General features: G+C 36.3%; 2 protein-coding genes across 2 annotated transcripts in view; both read left to right on the top strand.

The window, feature by feature from the left end:
• Positions 1-11,416, top strand: part of LOC310650103 (olfactory receptor 14A16-like) — a gene marked incomplete at both ends in the record, with an annotated part of 31,184 nt that extends 19,768 nt beyond the window's left edge. The window contains one exon of the mRNA XM_083378937.1: positions 10,818-11,416. Coding sequence (XP_083235063.1) covers positions 10,818-11,416 — 599 coding nt within the window. The remainder of the gene's footprint in view (positions 1-10,817) is intronic.
• LOC310649231 (olfactory receptor 14A16-like) lies at positions 884-1,843 on the top strand (the record flags this gene model as incomplete). The annotated part of the gene is made up of 1 exon (XM_083377534.1): positions 884-1,843. The coding sequence occupies one exon, from the start codon at positions 884-886 to the stop codon at positions 1,841-1,843; it is 960 nt and encodes a 319-aa protein (XP_083233660.1).
• Positions 11,417-13,212: the final 1,796 nt, after the last annotated feature.

The following is a 13,212-nucleotide window of genomic DNA, read 5'->3' on the forward strand; positions in this document are numbered from 1 at the left end:
ACATAGAGATATACATTAATTTATATTGCAAAAAGAAAAAAGAACAAAATAAAGAAAGGAATGAGGTAGGCTCTGAATTATTTATTAGATTTGATGAACTAGTATAAAATATTATTTGAAAGATTAGTTCACTCTTGTCAATTTTATATCGTTCTGGTAAATTTTAGCTTTTCTTGGAAATTAAAAAAATGATCTTTTTATATCTATCTAATTATATAAAACTAATGCCCATTAGATGAATAAACATGCACTACCCTATCTGAATAAGTATTTAATTACAGATAAGTACTAAATAGATATGAACAATGATGTATAGTTATAAACCCTCTCTCTATATGTTCCTTTCAGTAACCATGTTTTATAATCTATATTATATTTTGTCCACAAGGATTCAAGGTTACATAATAGGCAACCAATTAACCATGACAAAAAAAATTCTGATGTGATATTCTGATTAATGTGATCTGCCAATTCCACATTTTCTATTTTTTTCTCCAGTTAATAACCATATTTACACACACACACACCCCTCTCTTTTTATATAGGCAAACTGACATCAAAAATTGTTTTAAAAATATTTTAATTTAATTTGAAAAATGTATTATTTTAAATTTTGTATATAGGTATTTATTTCTTCACCTACCTTCATCCCATTATTTTCTTTCATTATCCTGACATTGTGGAGTGCATTTTATTTTCTTCAGGATTCTTAGACAGAAATTGAGAGTTTCTGTAAAATTATGCATCAGTGAATCTTGCATTATAGTAAATTATATGTGTATAATTTACAATGAATTTTAACTATGTTCTGGCCATATAATATAATGAATAATTATATTTATTTTGTTTACTAGTCTCCAATCAAAATCTGGTTTTGTACAGTATGATTAAAAGAACTGGAATCGCCAACCAATCCACTGTGTTGGAATTCATTCTGATGGGATTTTCTGATGACTGTGATGCACAGCTTCTACATTTTATTATATTTCTATTCATTTACTTACTAGCCTTAACTGGGAATTTACTTATAATTTTAGTTGTGTTCCTGAATCCCCATCTGCACACACCTATGTATTTCTTTTTGGCTAACCTGTCCCTAACTGATATTTGTTTAATCACAACGACAGTCCCCAAATCCATTGCAGTTTCATTGACAGATAACAAAACAATTACTGTTCCTGGGTGTGTTGCTCAAGTTTTTTTAATTGTTTGTTTTACATGTTCTGAGGTTTCCTTGCTAACAATTATGGCTTATGACCGTTATGTAGCTATTTGCCTTCCTCTACAATATAGTCTCATCCTGAACTGGGATGCATGCAATCAAATGGCAGTTACTTCCTGGGTCAGCTCCCTGCTATATGCATCTCTACAAACAGTCATCACTTTCCAATTAAGCTTCTGTGGACCAAACACAATTGGGCAATTTTTCTGTGACATTCCTCAGTTACAAAAGATTTCTTGTACAGATACAAAAGTGAACCAGATTGTGATTTGGATATTTGGATTCATTGTGTCTTCATTTTGTTCTGGATTGGTTTTTGCTTCTTATATCTACATTATTTCTGCTGTGCTGAAGATTCAATCAACTGAAGGCAGATGCAAAGCATTTTCAACTTGTATTCCACACTTGACAGTTTTTTCTTTATTCATCGCTACATGTTTATTTTCATACATGAGGCCAAAATCCCTTTCTTTCCCCATTATAGACTTGCTTTCTGCTGTTTCATATATAGTTGCACCTCCTCTTATGAATCCCATAATTTATAGCCTCCGGAACAAGAACATTCAAGCAGCTGTGTGGAAATTAACATTGAAAACAACAAATAAACAAATCCTAATCTAATTTGAATGTATTCAAATATAACATGTCCTTTTGAAAGGATGAGGGAAAGTATTTGCATGTAATGGAGGGAGACGAGAAATATGTAGGACATAATTCTATACCAGTAACTGGCAACACAAACACTAGATTGGAACTTTTGCTCCTAATTGTTTATTACTCTTACGCTAATATATTATTTATTATTTGCATCATTTCCCTCAGTAAACAAATGAACAAATACAACATTTTTGAATAATTTAATTTCTCGATTTTCTTTTTATGTAGTTTTATGATTTGTGTGGATACAAGGTCATGTTTTAGTTCCTATTTATGCAGAAGTATTAAAAATTCAAAAAGGTTAGGTCCGAGGTTGAAAGAACTGTGCAATGATATCGTTTTGGAGACTAAAATACCAAAGTCGTGGACTGAAGCTAATATCACTTTGATATCTAAAGATGATACTGATCAGACACATATAAAAAAACTATAGACCAATATCATTATTAAATGTGGAATCTAAAACTTTTGCTTCAGTAATGGCAGAAAGACTTAAGAAATTCCTGACTGAATGCATACATACAGATCAAAATGGCTTTTTAACTAAAAGACAGATAAAAAAACAACTAAAGAATGATTTTGGATGTCTTAAAGTACTATGAAAATCATCCAGGGAAACAGATGGGATTAATAATTCTCAATGCGCAAAAAGCTTTTGACAACTTAAACTGGCAATTTATGTTCCACCAGTTGATGGAAATGGATTTCAGCAAAAACTTTATAAATGCAATTCAAGCAATTTACCAGAAAATAAATGGCTGGAATAATCCTAAACAGAAACTATACAGAAAACTTAGATATCAAAAAAGCAACAAGGCAGGGATGTCCATTATCCCCACTGCTATTTATATTAACATTGGAAGTATTGACCAGAAATATTAGACAAGACATAGAAATTACAGCATTAGAGATAAAAGAACTAAAATATAAATTACAAGCCTTTGTGGATGACTTGGTTTTTATTTTGGAGGAGCCACTTGAAACAGCTACTAAACTGTTGGAGAAAATAGAAAAATTTGGAGAACTGGCAGGTTTGAAAATAAATTGAGATAAGACTAAAGTATTAACAAAAAACCTAAGAGACAAACAGAAAACTCAACTTACAAATAAGACCCAACCTACAAATAACTAAAAAAGTTAAGTATCTAGGAATTCACCTAACAGCAAGATGTATAACATTAAAAGAAGATAACTATGAAAGATTGTTGAAACAAATAAACCTGGACTTGGAAAAGTGGACAAATCTTCAACTGTCGCTGTTAAGAAGAATAAGGTAAAGGTAAAGTTTCCCCCACACATGCATGCTAGTCATTTCCAACTCTATTTTATAATATCTAGATAAAAAAGGTAAAGGTGCCCCTGCACATGCGTGCTAGTTGTTTCCAACTCTAGGGGCCAGTGTTCATCTCTGTTTCAAAGCCGAAGAGCCAGCGCTTGTCTGAGGACGTCTCCATGGTAATGTGGCCAGCACGACTAGACGCCAAAGGCATACGGAAAGCTGTTACCTTCCCACCGTAGTAGTCCCTATTTTTCTACTTGCATTTTTACGTGCTTTCAAACTGCTAGGTTGGCAGAAGCTGGGATGAGTAACAAGCTCTCACTGTTACGTGGCACTCGGGATTCGACCCACCAAACTGCCGACCTTCTGATCTAACCCACTGAGCCACCGCATCCCTTGTTAGGAAGAATAGCTACAGTTAAAATGAATATTTTACCAAAAGTACCCTTCCTATTTCAAATGATCCCTGTAAAACTGGGAAAGGTTTTCTTTGATGACCTAAATGCAACAATATTAAGATTCATCTGGCAAGGGAAGAAAGCATGAATTAAAGTGAAAATGTTACAAGAAGCTAAAAATAGTGGGGGATTTGGACTCCCAGACTGGAGACTATATTATCAAGCAGCCATTTTACCATGGCTTAAAGAATGGATTATGTTGAGAAATAAAAGACTATTGTACCTAGAGGGGCATGACCTAAAAATTGATTGGCATGCCTTTCTATAGTATGAAACAAGTAAAATGCATAGATACTTCCAAAATCACTTTATAAGGAATGTACTTCTTTTAAAGGTAAAGGTAAAGGTTCCCCCGCACATGCGTGCTAGTCGTTTCCGACTCTAGGGGCCGGTGCTCATCTCCATTTCAAAGCTGAAGAGCCAGCGCTTGTCCATGGACGTCTCCGTGGTCATGTGGCCGGCATGACTAGACGCCAAAGGCACACAGAATGCTGTTACCTTCCCACTGTAGTGGTCCCTATTTTTCTACTTGCATTTTTATGTGCTTTCGAACTGCTAGGTTGGCAGAAGCTGGGACGAGTAACAGGCGCTCACTCTGTTATGCAGCACTTGGGATTTGACCCGCCAAACTGCCGACCTTCTGATCGACAAGCTCAGCATACTAATCCACTGAGCCACCGAGTCCCTTTAGTACTTCTTTTAGAATGGGGAAAAATAAAGCAGAAAATCTATATTAAACTACCTGAGAGGCTTTCAAAAATGGAAGCTTTTGCTTACCCAAATTTAATTAACTATGATAAAGTTATTACCTACAAAGATATTCTAGATAAGGGCTTCCGGTTCCAGAATTTCGATGCTCCCATATATGTGAGGGATTCGCTCCTCGTGTTGCCTGGATTTCTTCATTGGGGGCCCCCTGTAAAGGGGTCGAAAGTTGCCCTGGTGGGGCGATGAGCAGGGGAGAGGTCTCTCCAGTCGGCAGTAGAAGGGCAGCGGCCCTCCTGTTGGCTTGGAGCTACTCTCCGAACCGAAGAAGAAAGGATCAGCCACTCCCATGGCCCATCATTTAGCCATTTCCTGCCAAAGCCAAAAGCAAAGCACTTGAAAGCACTTGAAAACTGGGTGAGAATTGCCTTCTTGTTTTCCTAATTGTCTACTATCCCTGTCAAAAGCTTCTTGAATTTGCTTCCCCCTGCGAGGAGAGAGAGGGAAGGGATTTTTTCCCCTACCCTCCTTAAGAGTAGCCTTTGTCTACATTGGGAGAGAAAAGAAACAGCCTTCTACTAAATTATACTGATTTATTGGACTCACTGCCTTTCTACTTTTGGCCCAAAGCTCATATATTTACAGAAATGGAGTATTTTACCTATTAGTCTAAAAAAGAGGACCAAAAAAAGAAATAAATAAAAAGATACTGTCTTTTGAAGTACTCTGAGGATATCTAGTGAATACTATTGGCAAACAAGCTTGCTTACATTTTGGACTGACCTTGGCATTAAGATAAAAACCTGAAACAGCTGGAGATGAATTTGGCTTAGACTTGTGGAGGTGGACTCTTATTGATTTTTGTTTGAAAAATAGCCTCCACCAAGGACTATTTATAATTATTACAAAATGGAGAACAACAAACCTTGCTTGATTATAACTTCATACTTGAAACAATCTACAGAGTCACTGAGATGTCTGTCTCCAGATTTAATAATTTACATGCCAACCTTAAGTCACAAATTGAAACCCAGACTGCAACTAAAGAATTTACACTTCAGAATATAACAAAATTGGAAGATATTACTATTGAGACAGAGGAATATAAGCAACAGCTGTCCAAAGAACTGACAGTACAAGGAATTATCACTATGACAAATAACCTTAAGGACCAACAACATACTATGGGAAAATTTAATGTGCAAGATAGTGATGTTAACATAGAGAACATGGAAGATCAACAATTTCTGTTCAATTCCAGACAAGCTCCCAATAGAAGGGGAAAATTCCCTTGAACGCAGTTGACAAGTGGAGACTACATGATCTCCTTGAGCCACGTTTATTGAACAACATGGAAAATATAATACAATGTACTTCCCACTGGCAAGACAAAGTTATATACAGTCTTGGTTAGGGGAAAAAGAACAATAGTTTCCAAATCCACACCCATAATGATCTTGCAGTTTTAATTTTGATTTGTTCAATCAGGAATACTTGACTGAGTTTACTTGAGCATCTCTTGTGGTTCTCAGTGGGAAACATTCCACTTTTTCAATGCACAGGGCTGACTTTACACTTTTAGCTCCTTAGTAAGCTATTTGAGCACTGAAGGTTCTCTCCAGCCATTTTTAATTAGACAAAATTGATTTATAAATTATGTCCCCAATAGCTGATCTAGTAAATTGTTCAGCTTTAAAATGTGGTAAGAGCAACTGAGGTCCCTATGTGAAAATGGATTTGAATCAGAAATCCTTATGGGTGGGAGAATTGGTGTAGTACTCTTTTTTAGGTTGTGAAGGTGACCAGTGCACCATCAAAAAAGAGCCTTGGTGGAGCAGTGGACTAATGCCTCCTTAAGTAACACCAGCTGCCTGCAATAGTGCAGGTTCGCATCCCACCAGGCTCAAGGTTGACTCAGCCTTCCATCCTTCCGAGGTAGGTAAAATGAGGACCCAGATTGTTGGTGGCAATTAAGCTGACTTTGTAATAATGCCGCTTGGAGTGTGTGTGAAAGCCCTAATAAGCAGGCATATAGATAGAATGAAGGCTACTGCTAAGCTTGTAAGCCGCCCTGAGTCTTCAGAGAAGGGCGGGATATAAATGGGATTAAAAAAAAAAATCTCATCTACCTGTTCCAAGTAGCTGTAATGTTTATGAGAATTGGCATGGAAATCGTCAAAGGGAAGCAACAAAAGCCTTTTACTTTGTCATTAATAGCAAAGGCATGAAGAATGAAGTATACTTCATTAAGGTATTATAATGTATTTCACAATGATGTTTCAAAGCTTGTAGAATAACTGTCCTTCATCATTCTCTATCTGTCATATACATTTATGGACAGAAGCAGGAGCTAAAATCTTAACTATTCTTACATGTTTTAATGACAAAACCTATACTTTTTAAAGATATCATTTAGTAAACAAACTTCCTTATTGGCTCTAACATGAAAAATAAATGTACAATGTACAATGACAACTTAACAAACAACGGCATTTATTCACCTTCATACATATTCATCGGAGAGGGGGCGGATAAGATTTTTTGATAAACAAAAAAACAATATGTAAGCAAGCAAGCACCTTCATGGATTACTGCCTTGTCGTGGCGAAGGGCTTGCGTAATTCAATGAAGCTATCAGCTATGCTGTGCAGGGCCACCCAAGACGGACAGGTCATAGCAGAGAGTTCTGACAAAACATGATCCACTGAAGAAGGAAATGGCAACCTACTCCAGTATCTTTGCCATAAAAACCCCATGGACAGTATCAAAAGGCAAAATGATATGACGCTGGAAGATGAGACCCTCAGGTTGGAAGGTGTCCAATATGCTACTGAGGAAGAGCAGAGGGCTAGTACTAGTAGCACCAGAAAGAATGAAGCAACTGGACCAAAGAAAGGCAGTGTCAAAGAATGTTCAAACTATCACACCATTTCACATGCTAGTAAAGTTATGCTTAAAATCCTACAAGCTAGATTCCAGCAGTATGTGGATCGAGAACTATCAGAAGTACAGGCAGGATTTCGAAGAGGCAGGGGAAATAGAGATGAAATTGCCAACATTTGCTCAATCGTGGAGAAAGGTAGAGAGTTCCAGAAAAACATCTACTTCTGCTTCATTGACTATGCTAAAGCCTTTGATTGTGTGGATCATAACAAACTGTGGCAAGTTCTTAAAGAGATGGTAGTACCACACCAACTTATTTGTCTCTTGAGAAACCTATATGCGGGTCAAGAAGCAACAGTGAGAACTGGACACGGAACCACTGATTGGTTCAAAATTGGGAAAGGAGTCCAGCAAGGCTGTATACTGTCACCCTGCTTGTTTAACTTATATCCAAAGCACATCAGGAGAAAGGCAGAGCTAGATGAATAAAAAGTTGGAATTAAGATTGCTGGGAGAAATATCAACAACTTAACATATGCAGATGATACCACTCTAATGGCAGAAAGTGAAGAGGAATTAAAGAGCCTCTTCTTGCGGGTGAAGAAAGAGAGTGCAAAAGTTGGCTTGAAACTTAACATTAAGAAAATCAAGATCATGGCATCCGGCCCTCTCAATTCCTAGCAAATAAATGGGGAAGAAATGGAGGTAGTGATAGATTTTATTTTCCTGACCTCCAATATCACCGCAGATGGGGACTGCAGGCAAGAAATTAAAAGATGCTCACTCCTCAGGAGGAAAGCCATGGCAAATCTAGACAACAAATCTAGAACTCGAAGGACTGGAGGAACATTGTCTATGGGTTCATGATGTGTCGGACATGACTTCTCAACTAACAGTCCCTAACTATGGGACTGAGATTTGGGCATGGGATTCAAAAGATGTTCTAAAGTAAGAGAAATAGGATAGCTGGAATAACCTTCTCAGGAACATTCAATATCTGCCCCAGAATGTCCCTGTTGCATTTTTAATATTTATCAGATTTTACTTGAAATTCTAAAAGTAATTGAAGAAACTTGTTACATTTTATCATTAACATTACTATTGAAAATTTTGTGGTTTGGTGTTCCACAGAAATATTTTATTTTCATTGGAGAAGCTTTGGGGCAAAAAAAAAATCATGATTGGCTCTTTCAGCATAATGCCAGGAAGGATGCTAATTTAATTCATCTTTTTTTCTTGGAGTATGATGAGCAATAGTAGATGAAAATCATTCATTTACTTATTTTGCAATTTATCCATTCTTTTCAGCATGAGGATTATGATCAGTCTCTAGAGAATGATTCCTTCAAACTGAGCAGAAAATAAGAGTGATATAATTATTTTTTCCTTTCAATTCTTTTTAACAGAGCGTTAGAACCTATAAAATGGTGGAAAAACACAGGTGAATTTGTACTGTCACTTTTCAATCATATAGTTATTTTATTTTTATTTATTTATTTATTTAGTTACATTTATATACCGCCCTATTCCCTGAGGACTCAGGGCGGTTTACAGGGAATTAAAAATCCACCATACAAAAGTTAAAAAACCAATTAAAAAATATTAAATTACCCTGTATACATTAAAACCCCAATTAAAAATTTCTCCTCAGCCTGGGCCTGAGAGCTCAAAGAGCCAGGTCTTCAGGCCCCGGCGGAATGATCGGAGGTCGGGGGCAGTCCTCAGCTCCACCGGCAGCTGGTTCCAGAGGGCAGGCGCTCCCACCGAGAAGGCCCTATCCCTGGGTGTCACCCGCCGGCAATCTCTCACCGGCGGCACCCTGAGCAGACCCTCCCTGTGGGAGCGCACTGGGCGAAGGGCGTTTGATGCCGGCAGCAGGTGTTCCCTCAAATAGCCCGGACCCAGGCCATGTAGGGCTTTATAGGTAATAACCAGCACCTTGAATTTCACCCGGAGGGCAACCGGAAGCCAATGCAGCTCGCGGAGTAGAGGTGTTACATGGGAGTATCGGGAGACCCCCATTACATTCATTAGTTATGAATTATTGCTTATAAAGAAGACTATAATGTATAATTGCATGAAAATATATTTTTGGACTGAACATGACTTTTAGCTAGGGTGATCTATAAAGGATCTTGCTACTTTTCACAGATCTAGAGATCAGCTTTATGACCTGAGATTTAATCTAAGGGAAAAAAATACCCTGTTAAAATATACATTATTAGAAGTATATGTACTTATGTTTTTAGTTTTTACATATTTTTTTAAAAAAATGATTCTGTGATCTGATTGAAGTATCAATATTTATTTAATTTGACACATCTTACATAAATGTCTTAAGTCATTTACTTCTTTATCCTACAATTGGACACCCATTTACATAACTATGAGCTTCAGTGAATTCAGGGATGTATTTCAACTGACATATGTGGGAGTTCTAGGAGGTTGATATGGTAATATCCAACAACATTGTATGCTTGTGAGTGAGAGGTGGGTGGAGGCAGATAAGCACAGAAGCAGAGCCAGTAAAAGACACAGGCTAAGGCAGAATACAGAATGGCTTGCCTTCAGCATTTGTGGGTGCTTCATCTCTGGAGGTCTTTAAGAAGAGACTGAACAGCCATTTGTCTGAGATGGCATAAGGTCTACTGCTTGAGCAACAGGTTGGACCCCAGCTCTATTGTAACTTCTTTCCTCTCCCCCCACAGATGTAGCTATAAATGTTTTCTGTTGAATTATAGTTGCTTAAATAACTAATTCCTCTGATATTTTGATGAAATTGAAAATACTAACAGTATTGCTCCTTTAAACACATATGTACAGATTTTATTTTTAGTTTGCAATATTATTAATTTATATGGGGGGAAATGGTGAGAAAGAGACAAAAAGAGAAATGTATGTACATTTTAAAGTATACATTTAATACAGTTTTCATTAACATAAAATATATATTTTTACAAACCAGCTGTAGCACATCAAGATTTTTTATCACTTCTATTACTTTTATTATTACTATTAAAATGTTCCCTTTCTATTAAATGCCACTTTTGTCAATATAATCCACTCTGACAGAGAGGGATAGATAAACTTTGTTATACATAAAATATAAAAAGGCAATAATAACTATAATTGTATATAAGTTTTTAAAAATGTGATAGTCGCTTTTTCATTTTAATAATATATTCATTCAAAAGATTGCACTTATCACTATTACTAAATCTGTACCCTTGTTCATTTCCTCTACTAATTTCCTATGATATTCTCTTTCTGTCCAGAAGGAGTCAGAGAGAACAAATGGCCAACCAATCCACTGTGACAGAATTCCTTCTGATGGGATTATCTGATGATCATGATATGCAAATTCTGGATTTTGCAATATTTCTTGTCATTTATTTATTAGCCTTAATTGGAAATTTCCTTCTTGGTGTTGCTGTGATCCTAAACCAGAACCTTCATGCTCCCATGTATTTCTTTTTGGTAAATTTGTCATTCTCTGATGTTTGCTTCATCTCAACTACGATCCCTAAAGCCATGGCTACTTCCCTGACAAATAACAGGGAGATCTCCTATGTTGGATGTGCTGCTCAGACCTTCTCAGTTTTGACTTTTGCAGGTACTGAGCTTGCCTTGCTGACTGTCATGGCTTATGACCGCTATGTGGCCATCTGCCACCCTCTGCAATATACACTAATAATGAATTGGGATGCTTGTTTACAAATGGCAGTTGCTTCCTGGATAAGTACCTTGATTGATGCTTTGCTCCACACCACCCTCACTTTCAGATTAAATTTCTGCAAATCCAATATAATTGAGCAGTTTTTTTGTGATGTTCCTCATCTACAAAATATTTCTTGTACTGATACAAGAATTAATCAGATTCTGATTTTCATTCTAGCACTTATTATAGACACATTTTGTAGTGGGCTCATTTTAATTTCCTATGGCTACATCTTCTCTGTTGTTCTAAAGGTCCCTTCAGTTAAAGGCAGATATAAAGCTTTCTCCACATGTATTCCCCACATAATTGTCTTTTCTTTATTTTTGACCTCTGTTCTGTTTGCATATATGAGGCCCCAAAGTATTTCCTCCCACACTTTGGACTTGCTCTCAGCTCTTCTCTACACAGTTTTGCCCCCACTTCTCAATCCCCTTATTTATAGCTTCAGGAACAAGGACATCCAAAAGGCCATGTGGACAATGCTTAAGAAGTAAAAGCAGAAAAAGCAGATCTGGATAATTGCATTCATTGTTCAAAATTTCTCTTTAGCAGTATGCTTTGCTATTTATCTGGGTTATGTAAATAACAGTTTAAATGATTTCAGGTTATATTGTGTGATAGATCCTTGATACTGGGGAGAATTAAAAACTATTAAATTTTAAAATTGTAAGTGACAGAAATCCTGATCTAACTTTAACTGACATGCTTATTCTGTCCAATGACAACTCTCTCTTCTTTTTCCCCGAGATTGTAAGTATCTAATTTTTCAGAACTCAGTCATGTGGTTATTAAAAAAACCCTAAAAACTAATAAAATAAAATAAAACAGGTTGTTATTCTTTTGTTTTCTAGGAGCTAAAAGTCCTATCCAAATAAATTTGGAACATATATATAATCATAAAAATTCCATCTGAATCTATTCAGCAATCTTTGAAAGCTTTTATTCATGCCCATGATAACAGGACATATTTGTCCTTTGGAAAAATTTGTAACAGAATAAATCAAATTTAAAAGAGATTTTCTTTAAAATGCTACAAATTACTTTTTAAAGTCCTTTATCTATGTATTTTCTTGTTATTTTTTAAATGTAATTTCTTTCACCCCTAATAGAGGTCTAGAAGTCATAGACTCTTGATTTCTAGCCCAGCATCTTCACTGCAACACACTGGCTCTCTTTACAAGGAAAATCTATCAGTAACAAGTCCATTCTGTCTTATAGGATGGTTTGCTTTCCTCTTGTAATTTTGATCTCATCATTCGTATATGTGTCAAATATAATAACATGTCCAATATCAATAACATTTATTCCATTCCAAGATAGTGGTCTATAATATGATGTTTATAAGGCATTCCTGTTGAGCAAAAGTTTAATTCTTTCGTCAGGATTGGGATCCTCTTCCTTAGGTATATTGATCCTAGATAATATTGTTTTAAACAATTTTAATCAGAACAGAGCTTGAAAAAAATGCATAACAATTCATCATTATCATTATATAACTTTCATATATTTTTCATTATATGAAGACAATAAGATACAACTTTCAAAATTTTCATTATACAATTCAGGGAATTTGGGAAAAAGTGCATAAACTTATATTTTATTAATTGTAAACAAAATTCCTTTTTTGTCTCATCTGTATCCAAAGAAGTATCATTAAATGAGATGAAACATCTGAGTTTCTAAAATTTTGTTTTATAATACAAAGATATTTTGAGTCGTTAACAGCTGACAAATGAAAATGACAAATAAACACATGACAAGGAGAATGAGAATGAGAAGGTGTCAAAGATAATAGAAATACTGCCTACTACCTTGCTAAATATCTTTAGACATAAGATGATGCTATGGATTATGTTGTTAGCTATGAAGTGATGTTCGACCCATCGCGACCCTATGGACAACGTTCCTCCAGGCCTTCCTGTCATCTACCATCTTCAAGAGTCCATTTAAGCTCATGCCTACTGCTTCAGTGACTCCATCCAGCCACCTCATTCTCTCTCGTCCCCTTCTTCTATTGTCCTCAACCTTTCCCAGCATTAAGCTCTTCTCCAGTGAGTCCTTCCTTCTCATTAGGTGGCCAAAGTATTTGAGTTTTAGCTTCAGGATCTGGCCTTCTAAAGAGCAGTCAGGGTTGATCTCCTCTAGGACTCACCAGTTTGATTGCCTTGCAGTCCAAGGGACCCGCAGGAGTCTTCTCCAGCACCACAGTTCAAAGGACTCAAATCTTTGGCACTCAGCCTTTTTTATGGTCCAACTTTCACTGCCATACACTGCAACTGTGAAGACCAAA

The sequence above is a fragment of the Vipera ursinii genome, assembly GCF_947247035.1.
Source record: "Vipera ursinii genome assembly, chromosome: Z".
Lineage (NCBI taxonomy): Eukaryota > Metazoa > Chordata > Lepidosauria > Squamata > Viperidae > Vipera > Vipera ursinii.